At 39.6% G+C, this 21,961-nt stretch overlaps 1 protein-coding gene across 1 annotated transcript; it reads right to left on the minus strand.

Annotated features, from left to right (window-relative positions):
* Positions 1–796: 796 nt before the first annotated feature.
* Positions 797–20,851, minus strand: LOC131736095 (ras-related protein Rab-12-like). Its single transcript, XM_059021802.1, has 6 exons — positions 20,355–20,851; positions 7,237–7,297; positions 4,491–4,629; positions 4,052–4,141; positions 3,207–3,311; positions 797–2,574 (listed from the first exon to the last, which is right to left on the minus strand). The coding sequence occupies exons 1-6, from the start codon at positions 20,608–20,610 to the stop codon at positions 2,461–2,463; spliced, it is 765 nt and encodes a 254-aa protein (XP_058877785.1). The 5' UTR covers positions 20,611–20,851; the 3' UTR covers positions 797–2,460.
* Between the last annotated feature and the right edge of the window lie 1,110 nt (positions 20,852–21,961).

Consider the following 21,961-nt stretch of genomic DNA (forward strand, 5'->3'; position numbering starts at 1 on the left):
CGATTCCTTACAACGGGGTAATTACTATTCATTTCAACCTCTAAAATCAAAGCAATCTCTAGCAGCACATTGGGCTCAAACAGCATAGTAGTCGGACACTGCACCCACATCAGACCCTGTTTGAAATAGGTTCCCATCTCCATTAGGACTCTTTGAAACAGGCGGAACCATTTTAGATGGAAAATACTCAAATCCGACCACATCAACACTTTAGATTTTTGCACGGGGTGTATGTTAATTAGGTACCGACAATCTGAATAACATTCCCCTATACTGTCAGAACTGGTGTTTTGCGTCTGTTCTCATCCTTCCTGGCCATTTTTCATTTTTGCTCTGAAGACGAAAAGCAGTCGGATAGTTAAAACCCCGCCACATAAGCCCTCCCCAACGGTCGGAGAAGCTTTGATATTCAGGGACATCACACTTACTATTGGCTTTCTCAAGCTGGATCCATTGTCAGACGGGAAATGTTTTTGAGAAAAAAGAACCAGTGACATCTGCTGGCCGACATGTCTCATTGCATCACTGTCTTTAAAGTAACTGTATATATAGGTACAATATTTCATTCAAACACAACCTGCTGCAACAGGTGAAGATTTAGCATTGTAAAGATTATTGTAAAAATAATAACAAATAATAAAAAGCAGTATGTACTCTATTTATTATTGAGAAATAAATATAAAACTTTATTTGCACATCATTAGTTTATGAATACCACAATAGTTTTCCCTGCAAAATGACACCAATAAAGTCATACAGAAAATGAGATGAACATTCAGAATCTTTTTATTTGACAAATAATTAAAGAAGAATGTATGATTATCTAAAGGTATGAGAAAACAAATGTGCCCCGGTTTGCTGTGGGCATTCCTATTTGCTACACTGTAAATTTTGGGCAAACCAATCCACGCTTTACAAACTGGGCTAATGCCTTAAAGACCTATACGTATTGCGTTTGTTTGTGTATGTCTATATATATACAGAATACACAGTCTCTTTAAATGATCATATGTTAGACCAGTCGAAATAATGGAGGTTTACTCCGAAATGCCACCAAATACCAATGTTTATTAAATATAGCTGAATTACTGTTTACATGATAAAATAGGCCAAGACTGGCAATCTTCATGACTTACCTAAACACTACAAGTTACATAACCTTGAATGAACAACAAAACAACATGCTGAAGTCCTGTAAATTAGCCTAGCAAAGCCCAGAGTAGCTGCAGACTGTAGTAACCAGGTGCAACGTCACATGCAAACTACAGGAAGTGTCTAATGAATCTCTGCCATTCAAAGTGTGCATCAATTACCTGAAGGAGACACTGTATTTTTCTTACTGGCAGGTCCTACAATGGAACAGTGTACTTCACAGAGTGAAAATCATCACCCCCTTTGTATAACAGTCCGATTTGCTTGTTCTGGCCATACAAACTGTGTGGATCAGCCATTAACAATGCATCTTGCACTGCCGTGACATCACCTGCTAAACACAGCCTTTGGGTACTTCAGTACAATTCTCCAAAATAGGAAGTGCAGTTTCATTTTATAATTTCACAACCATATTCAGGAATAACACTTGTGTTGGGGCTAAATTAAGTGTGCCGGGTTAATGGTTTTCCACAAGTGTTGTTTCGGCATATGACTCTCCTATTCAGTGCCCTTACCAAAACCAAAGAGGGTCTATAATGTCAATGTATGTCCCTTTTACAATATTAAAACACTTCAATATACCTTAATATTTAGCCTGCCTGTCCTCTTCTCGTCTGCACTACAGCTGTAAATGAAACAGCAGACTTAATCATTATTAAAAAGCAGGAATCGGCTTAATGTTACATTTGAAAAAGCCAAAAAAAAAAGTTAACACATTTTACAGGAAAATGTACACATCCTGACTCAAGATACTGTCTAATGATATATAGTGCACGAATCATATTACAAGTTAATGTGTAGCTTTCTTGATATTTGTCCTTGTATCCTTCTTACATACTACAGCCAACTGATTGTAGTGCAAAATGGATAAATGAACCATTCGTACCAGCTTCAGTCAAAAACGCAGTGTGTGGGAGGAGGTAAACTAATGGATATTACAACAACTTGCAAAACTACATAAAGAAGTCGGAGAAATATATAAAAGAGCTCCCTTCCCTGAATGCAGCAAACTTGGTTGCCAATCAATCATCTCGGTTGTCATTAATTCTGATAGATTTACAAGCACGTAGGTGCAGCATATTTTCAAATGCACTGGCAAGACAGAGTATTTGTCTATTGTTGGCATGTATCAATAAATACTGCATGTTCCCGTGAAATGCATTATTGTTGTGTAATTCCAGTCACAAGTAAAAAGTGTTGATCTCTCACACTGGCAGCAAGCTTTAGCACTCTCCTCCACAGTGACATTTGACTGGATGTGCCTGGCAGGAATGGTTCACAATGCTACTGTTTTTGCAGACAGGCCACTCAGCAGCAGCGCAGGTTGAGCCGGGCAGGAGGCAGCTCAGGGGGGATCTCAGGCTCTGGCTGAAGAGACAGGATGCTGTTGGACAGCTCCTTCCTGGGAAGTTCTAGAGGCAACTGCAACAACAAAACATTACTGATCATTAAGTCAAACTTTGGGTCTCAGTGGATTGACAACAGCATATAGAACTACTGTAGGAAAGTCTGTTTACACCCATGAATTGAGTTTGGCTGGTCTCAGTTCAGTATATAGAGGACAGGATGTTTTCAGTACGGTTTAGTAAACAGGAAACACTACCTTTTTTCTTCTTGGACACAGTAAGTAAGCAGAGATCCACCTTCATCAGTACTATGCAACTTTCTTTCAAGTTAGGCATATACACTACCAGCAGGGGCTTGGTTAAATATAATTTGTATCAAGCATTATATTTACTAAAACAAATATGGGATTATTATAACTGTGGAAATGAAATCAGACCTGTAGATTAACAATTACTTTAATCTTTCTGTAGCATTTAGTTTGACAGCTAGCAGATTCATTCTTTGCAGCATGCCTCCAACAGATAAGCCCTAAGTTCTTTTGAAATCCAAGTGTAAAATTGCATTCAGATGAGAGGTCACACCACTTGAAGGCAGATTTGTATTAGGCATAAGCAAAACATAATAACGCTAATAAGCTGTAGGGTAATAGCGCTCAACATTTAAAAGAGGTAATTAACAAAAGCACAACAATGAAATGGTTTACAAACCTTGTTCAGAATGTCATCAACGAGTTTTAAAAATATCTCATCAACATTATAATTATCCTTCGCACTCGCTTCACAGAATCGCATACAGGATATCCTCTGGGCAAACTGAAACAAGACAAATACAAATCTTAAGTATACTCATATAATAGAAGGGAGGTGTACATAAACAACAACCCATGACGTTATGGTTTCAAAGGCAATTCCTCTTGCCTATATCAATACAGTTATCCAGTTATCTACATACAAAATCACAAAACACACAGGGTCTTCTGTTTGTTTAATGCAGTCATTCAGTATAGATCCTTTTTAGCTTCAGGAGATTAAGGGGCTAGGGGGCTCCCGAGTGGCGCATCCAGTAAAGGCGCTCCTCGCAGGATGTGCCCTATAGCCTGGAGATCGCTGGTTCGAATCCAGGCTATGTCACAGCTGACCGTGACCGAGAGTTCCTAGGGGGCGGCGCACAATTGGCTGAGCGCTGCCCGGGTAGGGAGGGCTTAGGTCAGCAGGGGAATCCACGGCTCACCGCGCATCAGCGACCCCTGTGGCCGATAGGGCGCCTGTGGCTCTGCAGCGGAGCTGCCAGATCTGTGTTGTCCTCCGGCACTATAGGTCTGGTAGCATTGCTGTGGATCTGCAGTGCGAAAAATGACGGCTTGGAAGGAGCACGTTTCGGAGGACGCGTGTTTCAGCCTCCGTTTCCTGAGTCGGCGGGGGGGTTGCGAGCGGTGAGCCGGGGATACAGATAATAATTGGGCATGCTAAATTGGGGTGAAAACCGGGGTAAAAATAATTGGCGACGACTAAATTTAAAAAAAAAAAAAAAAAAGGGGGCTCAAACTGCCTACCTTTTCGCCTTGCTGTCGGGTGATTTTTCTGTCAGCTTCACAGTCTAACTTGTTTCCAACTAGTAAAAGTTCTGCATCCTCTGAAGCATACTGTTGGAGCAAAATAAGACATATGAGGTGACATGTTAAGTACAGCAAATTGCTGACCTAAAAATGTGCATTAGTGTCAAAAAACAACAAATGTGGTCTGCTAATGATAACTCTCCACTGAAGAAAAAGATGCAAAAAATGTGGAGGACTAAGTGTCCGAAAGCAGCCAACTTTGGTTCTTGATGTACTGCTTTATGTAGAAATGTAAGTATTATAGGTGGAATTTAAGACAAGCATGTAGGTTATTTAAGTTACTTAAATTTATTTATTTTTTTTAAAACCAATAGCGACATGCACTCATTTAAAACAACAGTATAAAACAGAGACGCACTGGTCGCTCTCTCTGTACCTTGTCAATCATTTTCATCCACTTTGGCAAGTCGTCAAATGTCTCCTGCTTGGTAATGTCGTACACTATTACAATTCCCTTGGCTCCTCTGTAGTAAGCAGAAGTAATGCTGTTGAATCTTTCCTGCCCTGCTGTATCCCTGAATGGAAACAGCACATGGGACTGTAAACAGGCCACCGTCAAAAAACACACCTGCATTCTGAAGTATAGCACATTTTTTGCATCCAAGAACTTAGGGTTAGGATTTTGATGCGGACATGCCACAAACACTTAGAAGCAAACCTATGCAATGTTACACATGAGTTAATAGAATGCAAGCAGCTGAACAAACATTGTTGATGGAGTGACATGAATGCTATCATTTTTTATGGAACTTTAGCAGATTATTTAAAGCTACTATCTGCAGTATATGCACACACTTGTAAAACACATTTTTACATTTAGATTAGTCTCCCCCTCCCTGGTTCTGCAACTGGATCTCCCTGATTCCTATCTTTATTAGAGCAGAGTATTTTTGAACTATGTAGAATTATATAAAAGAATATCACTTTTGTTATTCTTATCCTATATATATATATATATATATATATATATATATATATATATATATATATATATATATATATATATATATATATATATATATATATAAAATCTGTACCTATGGCATTAGAATGTCATTTCTATGTTGATAATGAATGTGGTCCTTGGTGTCATGTTTTACTGTACCTAAATACTAAAGCAATAGCATTATTGTATTACCTTTGTGTCAGCATCCTGAAGCCCTTCTGATAGCAAATGCCAACCCCTCGAGTCCACTGTGCTGTTATTTACTTTTCCCCCACAGTCTAATACATGATGAATGAAGACGACACATGGACATCTAGTGTTAGGTTACCGCTGAAGCCAAGGATGATGCAGTAGTTAAATCAGGTGACAGCGACACAAACACACAGGGTGGAACATGCAGAGCTGGAGACCTGCCAAAGGGGAGTTTGTAAGCCAGATTCACTCAGTGCATTTCAATACTAAGCAGACACGGTCAGGTCAAGCACAGACATTGCTTTAGTCGTTCACTTACATGCCAAGTGAACTACTTAATCTTACTTGAGGCCTTTAGGACTACTCCATCAAACAATGTATTTGACAGTAAAAAGTAAAACTAGATTATGTGCGCACACCTTTAGTGATCTCTATGGAAAGCCATCTGGGACAAAAATGCGTTGTGCTGCTTTAGAGTGAGCCAGAATCTCATGGGACTGAAATGCCTCACTTAAACAGTACCCAACTTCCTAAAAATGTTGTGTAGTGATTTCTATATAGACTGTATATATATTACATATATTTAGTTGTGACTGTTACGTGGAATGTAATAAACGAGAACCAAAACTGAGTTTTTTTCCCCTTCACTTTACAACGCCATTTCCATGTTTGTTTTATTTGAAGTGTTAAAGTTAAATTTCAGTTTTTGTTTGCTTTTTAGCTACAAAAAGACAAGTAAACCTCATGTTATTACTTTATGAAAACGTGTCAATGGCCACTGTTTACTGCGAAGAAACGGCAATGGCAAGGAATGAAAAAAGGAAAAAATATATAAAATGCGTTGACACCTTTATGTACTATTTATTTAGGAATAAACAAAACAACATTTAACTTGAACTGCTATTTGGCATCCTTTGTTTTGTAGTTAATTCACTGGGGTAAAGTAAGCCCTACACAGCTTATTCTTTACTTCTGGGATATTTTTTTTATTTTAACAAGTTACATATTGTAAGGACTTGCTGTAAAATAAAAGGCACACACACAGGGGCCACGGCCACGCTCCCTGCCCCTGCTGCTATGATGTCTCTGCCTGCGTTGAAAAAAGAATGAATATCCGAATTAATATTTAAAATTATGAGCGAATACCCGAACGTGAAAATCCTGTGTTCGTCCCAGCACTAATTAAAAGTAAGATTTAATAAATGTGTATAGTAATTTATTAGCTTTACTGTATTTCCTACATTCCTACAATCGTAACATTGGACAGTAGAGTTCGTTTATATCACCAGTTAATTTCAAAACACAAACATTTTGGCATTCCAACTGGGTATATAAATATGGGTGCTAAGCTTTGTATCTTTTTTTCTAAGGTAAGCAAAGTATTTTCATGTTTAAAGTAAAAACAACATTTATTTAAATTGCACAGCCACAGGAGTGAATCCATAAAGCTGTGAAGTCTAGTCAGTTAATTTTATTTTATTTCAAAATCCCTCAAGACCGACATGTTGCCCACATGGAACTACACAATAGAAGTTGAGTTTCTACTACTGTAACCCAATCCTCCTTTCTATGGTTACCCATGTATGTCCAGTGTATCTGCATCTCTTTTGTCAGGCACTCCCGATCAGAACATTTTCATTTATAATGCATGGAAAGGGTTCTTTTTCAAATTACTGAACTTTGAAACTTTAAGGCAGCATGTTTCAGTTTTTGTTTAGTTTTTTTTTGCTTATTCGATTTAGAGTCTAATCACCGACTCTCAAGGTCAGGTTTCTTTTATTGCTGCATTTATTTTACTTGCACTGCAGTACTTTGGATGTCCCCAGGAGGCATAAAAGTTAAAAAATATGCTCTTTTACCTAAATCATTGAACATTCTTGAAACAAGAATTAAACAGCTCACTGTTGATAGAAGTGCAATAGAAACACTACATTGTTTTTAAGGCAGGAATTCCATCAAATCGAGCTGGATAGCTCTTACTTACCAGATCTGTAATCTGATTTTCTTTTCTCTTAGCTCAACAGTTTTGATTTTAAAATCAACCCCTACAAATGAGACAGAGGGAAAGAAAAACAGAAAAGGGTTAAGAGGAAAACGTAATGAAAAGGTGAAATCAAATCAGAAATACAAAAAGTGAACAACAAACTTAAATGAATAAATTCAACACCACCATACAGTGGCTGAAGCTAACAGAAAAAAAAAGAAATCCATAAATCTTAACTGTTGTGGACTTCCATTCAGCATGTAGGTCTCAAATGTGCATTTTTAAAAGAAAAAACGTTAGGTTATTATCATAACCCTTGTTCCCTAAAATAGAAATTTAACCATTGCTGTATTGGTATTTACCTCCTAAAGACCCGAAACCTTCTAGATACCTTATAGAAAGATATATCAAAGCTGCTTGTAGAGCCTGTGACACAGTCATGGCCTACCCCCGAGGGCATAAAAGCTATGCCTGTGTTGTAAGGGTTGACTGAGAAGCCGCCCTTAACACTCTAGTTCCAAAACCACGGTAGAACCTCGTAAAGGTATGGGGAGTAGCCCACACCGCTGCATTGCATATGTCCTTGACAGATGCACCTTGGAATAAAGCCCACGAAGTTGCCATGCCCCTGGTGGAATGGGCAGTGAGCTTTTCTGGAGGGGACAAGCTGGCCAGTTCATAGGTAGTTCTGCATGGTGTCTGCTATCCATTTGGACAGCCTCTGTTTAGATAGCGCTTGACCATGGGATTTAGCCCCATTGCAGACACAAAATTGTTCAAACTGCCTCCAACTTTTCATCCTGTCAATGTAGTATGCCAGCGCCAGCACTGGGTGGAGTGTACGGAGTCATCACTCCCTGTCAGACTGGAAGGAAGCCTCCAATTTTACAGACTGGTTGACACGGAATGCCGAGATTGTCTTCGGCAAAGAGGCAGGACTGGTATGGAGTGTAAACCTTGTCCTGGCCTCTGTAAAAATTAAGCAAGCTTTCACAATGGAGAATGCTTTATGTGATAAATAATTCAGCTTAGCTGAATGCATGGGCTCAAATGGAGGCTTTGTGAGTGCACTACGCACCAAGTTTAGCCTCCAGCGAGGAACAATGTCCTTCATAGGCGGCTGAAGTTGCCCAGCCCCTTTCAGAAATTACCCCGCCAGGAAGTGAGCTACTGGGAAGACCAAGTCAATTTTGACATGGCAAAATGAAACGACTGCCAGAATAGACCTTTAACGTGGAGGGGGATTTCGCCTTGTCAAACAGGTCCTGCAAAAATTGCAGTATAACTGCCATGGGACAGGTCATGGGGTCGAACCCACGAGGCAGACACCATGTCTGAAAAACACCCCACTTGTACCCGTACTAGCAACATGTGGAAGGTGCTCTGGCTTTCTGCAGGGTGTCAGTGACCCTATTAGAAAGCCCCAGACGAATCAAATGCAGCCGTTCAGGGGCCAGACCCAGTGCTGCAGGCTCGATGGGTCAGGTTGCCATAAGGTCCCCCGCGACTGACTGAGCAGGTCGTGGCGCTTGGGCTCGATCATTCGGTATCCTTGATGTATATTTGCAGGGCTATCTATGCAACCCCATTGTGCTCTGCATACATGTTTATGATAAATGCTGTTTGGTATTCGTATTTTCAATATTTTTAGTCCATTGTGCGTTATGAAAAGTAAAATTATGGTAGAAAAAGATTATGGTACATTTTTAGAAGGGCTGCAAGGTTGTATTAGAAGTTTAAAACCCTTATCAAAAAATACATTACGATCTGATATTATACCTTGGCTGATGCATTGCCGGCACAAGGGTCATACAGAATACAGTATTTACAAGCAAATATAGGGTGCAAGCATAGTCTAACTTCACAGGGCTTAGTACAATGCAGCACCTAAACTGTAATCACCATAAATTCTTAACAGTATTATAACTATCTGGCATCACAGGTAAAAGCACTGTAATAGAAGAGGTTGATCTATGTTGCCAAACTAACTTGAATGACACCATTTTTTCCTAGAGCAGCTCGAGCCATTTAGAATATACAGTGGAACCCAAGAGTACACTGAAAGAGTAAACAGAAGTGTTGCTCCATGAATTATGAGCAGAAAACTGATTACAAAAGACCTGTTTTGTTTTTACACCTTAACTGAGTTTAAAATCAGGCACAGTCACATATAAAAGAAAACAGCAATGTAGAGTAAAACAAGAGATAATTGGTCTGGCTCCCTAAGATTATGCTCAAGGGCAAAGGAAACATAACCTTTGCAGTCAGCTGAACAAACAAACAAACAAACAAACAAATAAATAAATAAATAAATAAAAACACATTTATATCTATCTATAAATTTCTTCCTCAAAGCAAATGCTTAACCAAATCAGGTAAAGTGCTGAAAAGATTGGTTTCCATTTTATTGCAAACAGATGCTTAAATATGAAGGGTTTGGGGATGGTTCAAACTGGTTACCGTGGTCACCATTTGAACCCATCTGGGTCAGCCAAGTCATTTTACAAGTCGTGTTCTCTTATCTTTAATAAAATAAATAAATAAATAAATAAATAAATAAATAAATAACACATTTTAAAAGCATTTTAGGGCTTTTTAACTACCCTCAATTAGGAATCTTCAAAAATACTTTTGAACTATTAAAAAATTAAGGACATTTTCTTAACCAATGGTCAAAAGTTAAAATCCCTGACGTATAGTATAGCAACCCACTAGGCAACTATGTCCTTGAATGTTATAAATGTACTAATTTAAAAGCGCATATTTCAGAAGTCTCAGAAGTAAGCCTACTGTATACTGCACTTGACACCTTCAACCCTCACTTTAGTATCAAGGTCTGTATCTTATTTTAAAGTCTCAACCCAGAATAGCCCAACTGCGACTCTGAATCAAATCCTGCTTGTATTTATTTTTTACAGCCGAGTGGAATCAAGGCATAACAGGTCACATGAATTGCCAAAAGTCACACCAGCAGGCAGTGACAGTAACCTGGGATTCAAACCCAGGATCTTCAAGTGCTGGCTTTAATGTGAACCACACCGCAATGCAACGACTTCCCCAATCTCTGCAGCCTGCCACACATTTTAGAAAATGTACTGTATAACATACCTTGCCTCTGGCAAAAGACAGTGCTGGGATCATAACAGTTTCAAAGTGTTGTTAAGTTCTTACCTTGCTGAAATGTGCACTAAAAAAATGCACATTTCTGTCTTGCTGTCATAAATCTGCCCTAGTATTATTAAGCATGCCAAATAACTGAATCATCCATGGCAAGCTGGAATCTCCTTATTATCACTGTTGCTAAGTCAATGAGGCAACACTTGAGATTTCTAAATATACCCCTCTGTTGAAAAAGAGTTTCACAACACATTCATACTAACCAAATGGTGCCTTCTACGCTTGCTGCTGCTTCATTTTCAGCTGTTCATTGCCCAGTGACAATGACAGCTGTATTTCACTTATGAATGATTTGCAACTCTATGTTCAGAATACATCTAGTTGGGCCATATTCTCCTGGAAATCAATCTTATGTTCTGCCACTCATCTTTACGCCTCTCTCTAGCTGTTCCACACAAACGCCACAAGGTCTTCTGTGTTGTTGTGTATTTAAACATCCATTACCACCAAGTGGTTGTATTTGGGTAAGGGAGTTGTTATAAAATTACTAATTACTACTAATTACTAATGCTGTCAAAAACACTAATGGCGGTCATTTGTAACTTCAAAGCTAAAAGCCCTTGAGGTATGAATATTGTCCCACTGTATCTTAAACCATTTCATTGATGTGATCACAGTTATTTCCCACTTGTTATTTCCCATTCCATTGTACTCCCTGAAAGCAATCTACGAATCATGCAAGGAACTGTTGGAAGTAAAAGTTACACATAAAATTGGTAAATCAGGATAACTAACTACAGTACTTTGTGCTGTGGTACATGGGAACTTAGAAAGGTCTGAGTTTTTGTTGCGACTCTCTTGCAGCTAAGGCTGTTCTCTTAATACTTTATTTGTTGTCTTGATGTTTTTTCCCAATGCAGCAGTGCGGCAGTGTGAAAGCCCTGCTGGTACAGGGGTGTGTGTGGGGAGTATTGGGTGGCAGGGAGGGGGTTAAATTGCTCCCTTAAACACGTGGGAATGTGGCTCCAGCCGCAGGTGAAAAAAAGAAAAAAGGGGTGATCATGGGTGTTCATAGGAATTAGTGGTGAAGGTGCATTGTGCGGTGTGTAAATATATAAATTATTGTTGGTGTGTAGGGGAGTTTTATGAAGCCGTGTTTCTAGTGTGAAAGTGGAAGCTCGGTCTACAACCGCAGTGGTTAAAAAAAAACTTATGTACAGTGTATAATATATATTTACACACACACACACAGAGCATCAGAAGAAACTTATCACTATTAGAACACTATTATTAAAACACTATTATTTGCTGTACTAATATAACAAACTATGGATGACTATTACTTTAAATACATTTTCACGTTATGCACAAATGTAAGAATTGGCTTTCTGTGTTGATCTAGTTTGTTCTTTCAGATAGCATATTCGTTTGCGTTATTTATTTGAATTGCAAATTTATATCCTGCCCGCTATTACAGTTGTGTTGCTGGATTCATTAGTTTATCTGTAATGTAATCACAGTTTTACATATAGACTGCCCCTGTTCTCAGGGTTCTGGGCCACGGTTTTCGGATAAAATCCCAAATTCTGGGCCGCTTTGCTATTCCGAATTCAGCCCAGTTTTGGGGATATTCTGCTCCGGTGACAGCCATGTTTCTGAGTCATGCATGTTCAGTTTACCAGAACTGGGTCGTGAATTCATTTAAGAGTAACCCGACATGAATCAAAGTTAATGTATTTTTTGACTCTCCCTAGAAAACATTATTTTTTATGAAGAAACAAAAATAAAATGTTTTTTTTAAAAAAAGCTTATTTCTTTATTACAATGAAGAAACTACATTGCACTGAAATGGATACATGAAACATCATTAAAAATCAGTCGTTTTCCTTTATTAAAGGCTAATATTAAAACACATTTTTGAGAAGGAACATGGTATTCAAAAAAAAAAAAAAAGTCATGCGTAAGGGTTTAGAGACCATTACCCTTCAACAACTTCAGATAAATCGTATTGTATTAGTTAACAGTTTCCTTATCTATTCCTGATAGTCAATACTGTAGGCTTAGATACTGTTTAAACAGTTGGACTATGCAAATATAAATGGGGGGGAATGAGATGCATTGTACAATAGTAATGATTAAATCTACTGAGAGATTACAGACATTCCTGTGCAAAAGTACAAGTACAATAGAACCCTATAGTTACGAACACCAAAGTTACGACCTGACCGGTCTACTGAACCCCCAGGAATTGCTTAGCCAACTGAAATACAGGAGGAAATTTAGGTAGGCCATGATTGCAAGTGCCTGAATTGGAATTTAGCCATTATATTTGCATAGTCAAACTGTTTAAACATTATCTATAGCCTATAGTTTAAACTATCAGGAACAGAGAAGGAATATTTTACTGTAACAGGGCGAGGAGCCCTGTATATTGATTTATTTTTAGAACGGGGTCTCCCCCTCCGCTCCTGTGTTGTATTTGTTTTATGATTTATGTATTTATATATGGCGGCGAAGTGCCACATGTTTTGTTATTGTTTTGTTTTTATTAAGTTTTGTTTATTTAGCAGACAGTTTTAAAAATGTGTTCTGGCAGAGGCGAGGTTGGGTACTCATCCTCTGCCAGGAATAATTAAAAACCTTGTGCAGAAGGTGGCCATCTCCCGAATTAAGTGATTAATTTGTTGCTAATCGGGAGATGGTCACCTATATAAAAGCCTGCAGCTCTCTGCACTCAGGGTGGTGGGTGTTCGGTAGTGGAGAACGAGATCATGACATGACTTCAGCTTCCCTTACACCAAGTGTAGTGTTGTATTCCAGATTCGGCCAAGAAATAATTTGTAAATGGCAAGGTTACCACTGTGGTGAATGATTCTGTGTTCCAGACAGCCTCCCCATTTCGTCATGCAGCAATTCTGAAGAAAATCATTGAACAGAGTGAAGAGTTGACAATATTGAAATACTCAGATGGGGGAACTGACCAAAGAAATAATTTAGAATCTGTTAAGATTTCGAATCTGTTGAATCTCAAACTGAATGCAATAGGGATGTAGTAGGGATTCAAGGAAATGCATGCAAATGGATTAGGGAGTGGTTAACATGTAGAAAACAGAAATTACAGATTAGAGGAGAAACTTCAAAATGGAGCGAGGTAACCAGTGGAGTACCACAGGGATCAGTATTAGGTCCTCTACTCGTCATAATCTACATTAATGACTTAGATTCTGATATAGTAAGCAAACTTCTTAAATTTGCAGAGGACACAAAACAGGTGTGACAAACACTGTTGCTGCAGCATTATAAATACCATATGGGAGATACTGAAATTGAAGGAATCTATGAGAAAGATCTAGGAGTTTATGTTGACTCAAATGTCTTCATCTAGACAATGTGGTGAAGCTATAAAAAAGGCCAGCAAGATGCTCAGATATATAATAAGAAACTATTTTGTATAGCGCCCTTAAAAGCAGTTCTCAGAGTGCTTCACAATTAATAGTACAGCAATAAACAGATTATACATAAAAAATCACAGGGAAATAAAACAAAAATAAAAAAATAAAAATCATAAAAACACCTTTCTAAAAAATTAAGTCTTTAAATTAGCTTTAGAAACACTCAAAAAAGCTGAGTCCCTGATCTCTAGTGGAATAGAGTTCCATAATTTGGGGGCATAGCAACAGAAGGCCCTGTCGCCCATAGAGAGCAGGCGGGACACACAGCAGTGTGAGATCAGAAGAGCGGAGGTTGCGAGTGGGAGTGTAAAAAGATAAAAGATCTCACAGATAAGTCGGAGCTAGTCCATGAAGAGCCTTATATGTCAGCATTAAAATTTTAAAATCAATTCTGAACCTGATAGGCAGCCAGTGTAAGACCTCCAAGACACAAGTGATGTGATCTCTTGAGCAGGACCGAGACAAATTTCTGGCTGCAGAATTTTGAACAATTTGAATTTTAGTGAGGATGCTATTAGACAACCCAGCGAGCAGGGCGTTACAGTAAATCAATCCTGGAGAAAATAAAAGCATGGACCAGTTTTTCAGCTGCAGGTAGAGAAAGCATGGGACTCAGTCTGGCAATATTTCTAAGGTGAAAAAAAGAAACCTTGACAGTATTCAGCACATGCGATTCAAAAGTTAACCCAGGATCGAAAAATCACACCCAAATTTTTCATCTTAGATCTGAACTCAAGCATGATTCCATCAACAGACAGATATAAAGCATTGGTTTTACCTAGCTGGCAGGGAGTACCTAACAGCATTACCTCAGTTTTGTCACAATTAAGGTGTAAAAAATGTTGCAACATCCATTTTTTTTTATATCAGAGATACCGGCAGTTAGGGCAGAGGCAGCAACATTGATATCAGGTTTAGAATTAATATAGATTTGAGTGTTGTCTGCATAAAAATGATAGTGAGTGCCATGAGACCTTAAAATGTGGCCGAGGGGAAACATATAAATACTAAATAACAGAGGCCAAGGACAGAGCCTTGCAGGACACCAGAAGTTACTGGCCCAACCTCAGAACTAAACCCACCCAGGGAGATAACTTGTTGACGTCCTGTTAGATATGATCTAAACCAGTTGAGGGCAGTGCCAGAAATGCCAAATAAACACTCTAATCTATCAAGTAGGATCTCGTGATTTACAGTGTCAAATACTGCACTAAGACCCAGGACGATTAAAATTGATAAAGCACCTGAGTCAGCAGCCATAAACAGATCATTAGTGACTTTGAATAGGGCAGTCTCAGTGCTATGAAGATGCCGGAAGTCAGATTGAAAGGGTTCAAAAAGATTGGTAGCAGTGAGATGCCAGTTTAATTGCCTAGTGACAGCTCATTCTAGTAGTTTAGCTAGAAAGGGCAAATTTGAAATGGGGTGAAAATTATTAAGATTATCCAAGGCCATATGAGGTTATAGTGAAAAGTATTGAATTTAAATTAAGGGAAGTAATGTTAAAACTTTACAATGCATTATTAAGACCATCTAGAATATTGTGTTCAGTTCTAGTCACCTCGCTACAAAAAGGAAATTGCTGCTCTAGAAAGAGTGCAAAGAAGAGCGACCAGAATTATTCCTGGTTTAAAAGGCATGTCATATGCAGACAGGCTAAAATAATTGAATCTATTCAGTCTTGAACAAAGAAGACTACGCGGCGATCTGATTCAAGCATTCACAATTCTAAAAGGTATTGACAATGACTTTTTGACCTGAAAAAAGAAATAAGGACCATGGGCCACAAATGGAGATTAGATAAAGGGGCATTCAGAACAGAAAATAGGAGGCACGTTTTTACACAGAATTGTGGGAGTCTGGAACCAACTTCCCAGTAATGTTGCTGAAGCTGACACCGTGGGATCCTTCAAGAAGCTGCTTGATGAAATTCTGGGATCAATAAGCTACTAACAACCAAACGAGCAAGATAAGCCGAATAGCCTCTTCTCGTTTGTAACCTTTCTTATGTTCTTAAATGTGCAAACATCTGTCTATTCAAAGAATTTGATCTTGATATGATGACTGTTGTCCGCTGTGCACCTGGGCAAAGCTACATGAAGGCAGCAGAACGTGTAATGTCTGTGTTAGACTATGGACTTCAAAACTGTGCCATTGAGAGAGAAATACTTGATGAAAACACTGAAGGGCTGCTGAAGAAATGCAACAGCATGGCTGATATATAAGGACCACAGCAGCAAAACACCAACATCTTCAAAAGAAGTGGAGTGAATCTGTAGAGACTGTCCAGTCTATGTTGAGAAATAGGTTTCTGTGACAAACTAAAGGATGAACCTAATTCTGCTATGAACCCAGCAACACATGCTGAGATTGACATACTGCAGCAACACCTTTGAGAGATGTTCCCTGAGCTGGACCTATCAAAGCTTCAAAAAGTGCATACCAAAAAGTCCAATCTTACAATGACTGGAAAGAGAATCACTGCAGAGAGACACTGTACTGTTTCCCGATTTAAAAATGTACTGTCGAAAGCTGTTGCCTATCCTCAAAGTTGCCAAGAGAAAATCTGACATGGTTACCTGATACAATGATAGATGAAAGTGGAAAGCATTACAAGGCCTATGATGTTGTTAAAAACTTCATGAGAAAACTTCAGAGACTGAGCGACCATCCCTAAAGTTGAAGAAGCCTCCAAGGTCCAGTTCTGCGATTCGTACAAATTGGGTAGCACAGGAAAGCAGCACTTCCCAGGTTGAGAGAACAGCTACTCCAAACACCAATACCAAGGCAGATAGTACAGGTAATACAAGTATCAAAATACTCTACGCATCACCAACAAGTAACTATAAAATATAAATACTAGGTCGATAAGTAGTTTAGTTTGACAATTGTTTCCATTTTTTTAAAGATCATCTGGGAATTCAGTACATAAAGGAACAAAAAGATACTTGACTGAATACATGCAGAGTATCAGACTTTCTATATGAAGAATAGTTTCTCAAGTAAAACCAAATAATTTCAAAATTATTCATAATAAGTTTCTGAAAAGAAGGTTTATATTCATTTAGAATGTTTTTCTTCAAAACAGTTGCTGTGACTACGTGCACCAGTGTCCAGCAAGATAATACCCTGACCACGAGCTCCAGTGTCCAGCAAGATAATACCCTGACCACGAGCTCGTGTCCAGCAAGATAATACCCTGACCACGAGCTCGTGTCCAGCAAGATAATACCCTGACCACGAGCTCCAGTGTCCAGCAAGATAATACCCTGACCACGAGCTCCAGTGTCCACCAAGATAATACCCTGACCACGAGCTCCAGTGTCCAGCAAGATAATACCCTGACCACGAGCTCCAGTGTCCAGCAAGGTAATACCCTGACCACGAGCTCCAGTGTCCAGCAAGGTAATACCCTGACCACGAGCTCCAGTGTCCACCAAGATAATACCCTGACCACGAGCTCCAGTGTCCACCAAGATAATACCCTGACCACGAGCTCCAGTGTCCAGTAAGATAATACCCTGACCACGAGCTTGTGTCCAGCAAGATAATACCCTGACCACGAGCTCGTGTCCAGCAAGATAATACCCTGACCACGAGCTCCAGTGTCCAGTAAGATAATACCCTGACCACGAGCTCGTGTCCAGCAAGATAATACCCTGACCACGAGCTCCAGTGTCCAGCAAGATAATACCCTGACCACGAGCTCGTGTCCAGCAAGATAATACCCTGACCACGAGCTCGTGTCCAGCAAGATAATACCCTGACCACGAGCTCCAGTGTCCAGCAAGATAATACCCTGACCACGAGCTCCAGTGTCCACCAAGATAATACCCTGACCACGAGCTCCAGTGTCCAGCAAGATAATACCCTGACCACGAGCTCCAGTGTCCAGCAAGGTAATACCCTGACCACGAGCTCCAGTGTCCAGCAAGGTAATACCCTGACCACGAGCTCCAGTGTCCACCAAGATAATACCCTGACCACGAGCTCCAGTGTCCACCAAGATAATACCCTGACCACGAGCTCCAGTGTCCAGTAAGATAATACCCTGACCACGAGCTTGTGTCCAGCAAGATAATACCCTGACCACGAGCTCGTGTCCAGCAAGATAATACCCTGACCACGAGCTCCAGTGTCCAGTAAGATAATACCCTGACCACGAGCTCGTGTCCAGCAAGATAATACCCTGACCACGAGCTCCAGTGTCCAGCAAGATAATACCCTGACCACGAGCTCGTGTCCAGCAAGATAATACCCTGACCACGAGCTCCAGTGTCCAGCAAGATAATACCCTGACCACGAGCTCGTGTCCAGCAAGATAATACCCTGACCACGAGCTCCAGTGTCCACCAAGATAATACCCTGACCACGAGCTCCAGTGTCCAGCAAGATAATACCCTGACCACGAGCTCCAGTGTCCAGCAAGGTAATACCCTGACCACGAGCTCCAGTGTCCAGCAAGGTAATACCCTGACCACGAGCTCCAGTGTCCACCAAGATAATACCCTGACCACGAGCTCCAGTGTCCACCAAGATAATACCCTGACCACGAGCTCCAGTGTCCAGTAAGATAATACCCTGACCACGAGCTTGTGTCCAGCAAGATAATACCCTGACCACGAGCTCGTGTCCAGCAAGATAATACCCTGACCACGAGCTCCAGTGTCCAGCAAGATAATACCCTGACCACGAGCTCCAGTGTCCAGTAAGATAATACCCTGACCACGAGCTTGTGTCCAGCAAGATAATACCCTGACCACGAGCTCCAGTGTCCAGCAAGATAATACCCTGACCACGAGCTCCAGTGTCAAGTACCAGCTACCACATTGATGTATAGCCAAGTATGGCTTTTATAGCCCAAAATGCAAGAGCCCTTGCACTCTGTGTTGAATGCAGAAAGCCACAGGATATATACTGAAAGAGTAAACCAAGTCAGAGACATGAAGTGCTATTGGCTGTAGTTTTAAGTGAATACAATGATACATGTTGTTCATTTCTCTTTCCAGCTTCTGCATCTGTTTCCGTCAGACGAGATATTACATGCAGACCACCACTTCAGTGCGTTATGCCAATAGAAATGCCTTACTATGATGCTGAACTTGGCAGGAAGGACACGTGTGCATATTGTGGCATAGAAAATTCATTGACAGATTCTGAGCTGCACAAGGCATATAAAACTATCCTTCCAATGTGTTCAGATTGCAAGGAGGACAACTCCCAGTCCAAAAACCATTTGGAAAGACGACAAATTAAGGAAGTTTGCTTTTGTGCGGTAGTATGCTTTCCCCATACCCTTATTAAAGTTCACCCTAGCAGAAGCATGCTAAAAAATGTAATAAAGCATACTGAATGCATGTTAAAGCATAGGCAAGCATTGTCAAATAGAGTGGTATGGTAAAGCTATGGTGACCATATGGCTCTGTGTTGAGCGGGACAGTTTGGGTCAGTTCAGGCTTTTCAACTCACAACCCAATGCATTCTGGTAAGCGTAGTCCTGCTTCTCTTAAAAGGAAAGAATGGTACATGAGACAGGTAAAACGTACCAGAATGCATTGGGTTGCGAGTTGAAAAGCCTGAACTGTCCCAAACTGTCCTTCTGATCACTGAGCCATATGGTCACCTTAGGTACAGCATATTAAAGAAAGTGGTAAACCATGATAAATACATAGTAAGAACATGGGCGAAGCATGATAAAACTGCCAAAATATTGTGCAAAAATACCATGGCAAACCTTCAGGATAGGTTTGAAATGTTCTCCATTTTATTTTGTAAACTTCAGCAACAATTAAAAAAAAAAAAATTTAAATATATTTGTCTGACAATTGTGTATTGCAGTACATTGCATTTTGCTGGTTTGAATATTTTAAGTTCCATTTGAATTAAAATAAGAAAATGAATTGTTCTACATCTTTGTTTCGTATTGCATTGATTGCACTAGACTTGTTCATATTCAGTCTTGGAAAGAAGATCATACTGTTTAATGGGGGGAATAAAAGAAAATAAATAAATATAGGTTTTAGCTACCTACCTACCCTATTTTATTCCCCCAATCGTAGACGTTATTTGTCCTAGACACCATTCAAACGCAATTATTTTGGACAGTGGTGCATCTGCAGCATATTTTGGCTACAAGAGGGAATTCTTTTTTCAGACGGGACACATCATTACGATGCCTTTTGTACAACAGACTTTTTATTATGAATTATTATTAAGTGCATACGTAATACAAGCAGAAAACGTTGACTTCATTGACCAAATGTAGTTTATAGGACTTTAGAATATTTTTGTATTTACCTTTGTGAATTGTTTTATAAATTCAATACGTGTTTAACCACAGAACTGATAACAATTGTGCCTGTAATAAATGTCTAGATATTATAACACAGCATATTTTTTTTTTCTTTTACAATAGAGCATGGCCATTCGTTATACCTTTTACAAAATAGTCTGTATTACTTTTTTAAATTTTCCAATAAAAAAATAATAACCCCCCCCCCTTCCTTCCTTTTTTTCTCCCTTTACACAGAGTAAATCAATCGTCCTTACCAACAGTGGACTTGCACGCTTCGCAGAAAGTATCATCCGTGAACCTCTCCATCAGACTGGTTTTGCCGACTCCGCGAGAGCCGATGATAATGACCTGCAATTTGTAATCGGCCGGCCGCGGCTGCAACTTCCTTCGGCGAGACTGCCCACCGGTCAGAGCCGGGGAACCGCTCAACGAGCCCCAGTTTTGTCCGCTTTTCCCACTACCGCCTCCGCCTCCGCCTCTCTGCTGTATCTCATACCTCGAATCCATCATTTCCACATCCGACAGCTCAGGGCCAACAAAGAAATTCGAACCTAACTTTATTGTTGGAGCGAACTTCTTAATGTCCTACAGTTGCTAAAAGTTTTGCTCCCTCCAGCTGTTGTCCTGTAGTGGCAAAGGGAAACGGATCGTTACATCATAGACAACAAAGTTATAGGATTGGGAAACATCCTTCTGAGAGAGACGGGACAAAGAAAGGAAAACACTCCATCTACAGGGATGGAAGACCAGCATGTTGTAGAACAACACTGCAATTTTATAGAGGAAAATCAAATACGGCCAATGAAGAGGCTGGTCAGCATGAGCACAATTTACCGCTGTGGAAAATGGTTGTTCATGTAAGCAGGAAGGTAAGATTATTAAAATACATGTGACACATTGTTTAGCTTTCTGGATTTTGCATATCATTACAGTAGATATTGTACATTGTAACACTGGCCATTCACCTTAAATTAACATTTTGGACATTCAACAGAATGTTTGTACCCATGAACTAGGGTTCCCACCTCTGACGTACAAAAAACCGGGACACCAGTCATTTCGTATAAATAAGTAAATAAATAAATCATATACTTTGCCATTTAATGTCCCGGGAAGTCTTACAGATTTCCCAGGAGAGCTGCCTCAAAAAGAGAACAATCCAGGCAAAACAAGAACGGGTGGCAACCCTACCATGAACTGAAACCATTTGCATTTATTTGTGAAAAATGTGTTTCAGATCAACTGTTTAAGGGGGGTGGGGGGCTTATTTGCCTGCTGCTGTTTTTGGCACCATTCAACCATTAATGCGACAAGATACCCCCCCCCCCCAGTATTTTGCACCCCACAGTAGTGCTAAAATTGCATCCCTTGCCAGAAAGTCATAGCGACGCCACTGCCACAATCATGTTCAATCAAGTCAAGATGTGATTCTTGTGCAGCTGTTTCATTCTAGTGAAATATACCGTTCTACTGCACCGTACTTCTTCAAGGTAGTTTCTGCAGTGTTTTTTATACTGATAAAATGTCCTCAGTACCAAACTGTTTATTTAAGTGCTTCTATCTGCACCTAATTTGTTAATTTTTAACAGCTGTCTTACCTTAAACGGATAAACGTTGTACTTGAACAGAAGCTTATCGTCTTACCAAATGATCTTCAGTGACAATGTAATGTACTGCACAAGGGCAACTTAAATGATATGTTTTGACAATGGTGCCAATAAAGTATGGACCAGTATACACACTATTTAATATTTTTATTGTATTAAAATTACTGTTCAATATTTGTTCCAAATGAAATTTTATTGATGGAGTATAACTATTTCAGTTACTAAAACATATTATATTATATTATATTTAATGT

Source organism: Acipenser ruthenus, unplaced genomic scaffold (genome assembly GCF_902713425.1).
Source record: "Acipenser ruthenus unplaced genomic scaffold, fAciRut3.2 maternal haplotype, whole genome shotgun sequence".
NCBI lineage: Eukaryota > Metazoa > Chordata > Actinopteri > Acipenseriformes > Acipenseridae > Acipenser > Acipenser ruthenus.

Coding starts and splice junctions, on each gene's coding strand:
- LOC131736095 (XM_059021802.1), bottom strand. CDS start 20,610: ATGATGGATTCGAGGTATGAGATACAGCAGAGAGGCGGAGGCGGAGGC. Junction 4,630..7,236: donor AAAATCAGATTACAGATCTG/GTAAGTAAGAGC, acceptor GTTTCCATTCAG/GGATACAGCAGGGCAGGAAA. Junction 3,312..4,051: donor CCCGACAGCAAGGCGAAAAG/GTAGGCAGTTTG, acceptor GTCTTGTTTCAG/TTTGCCCAGAGGATATCCTG.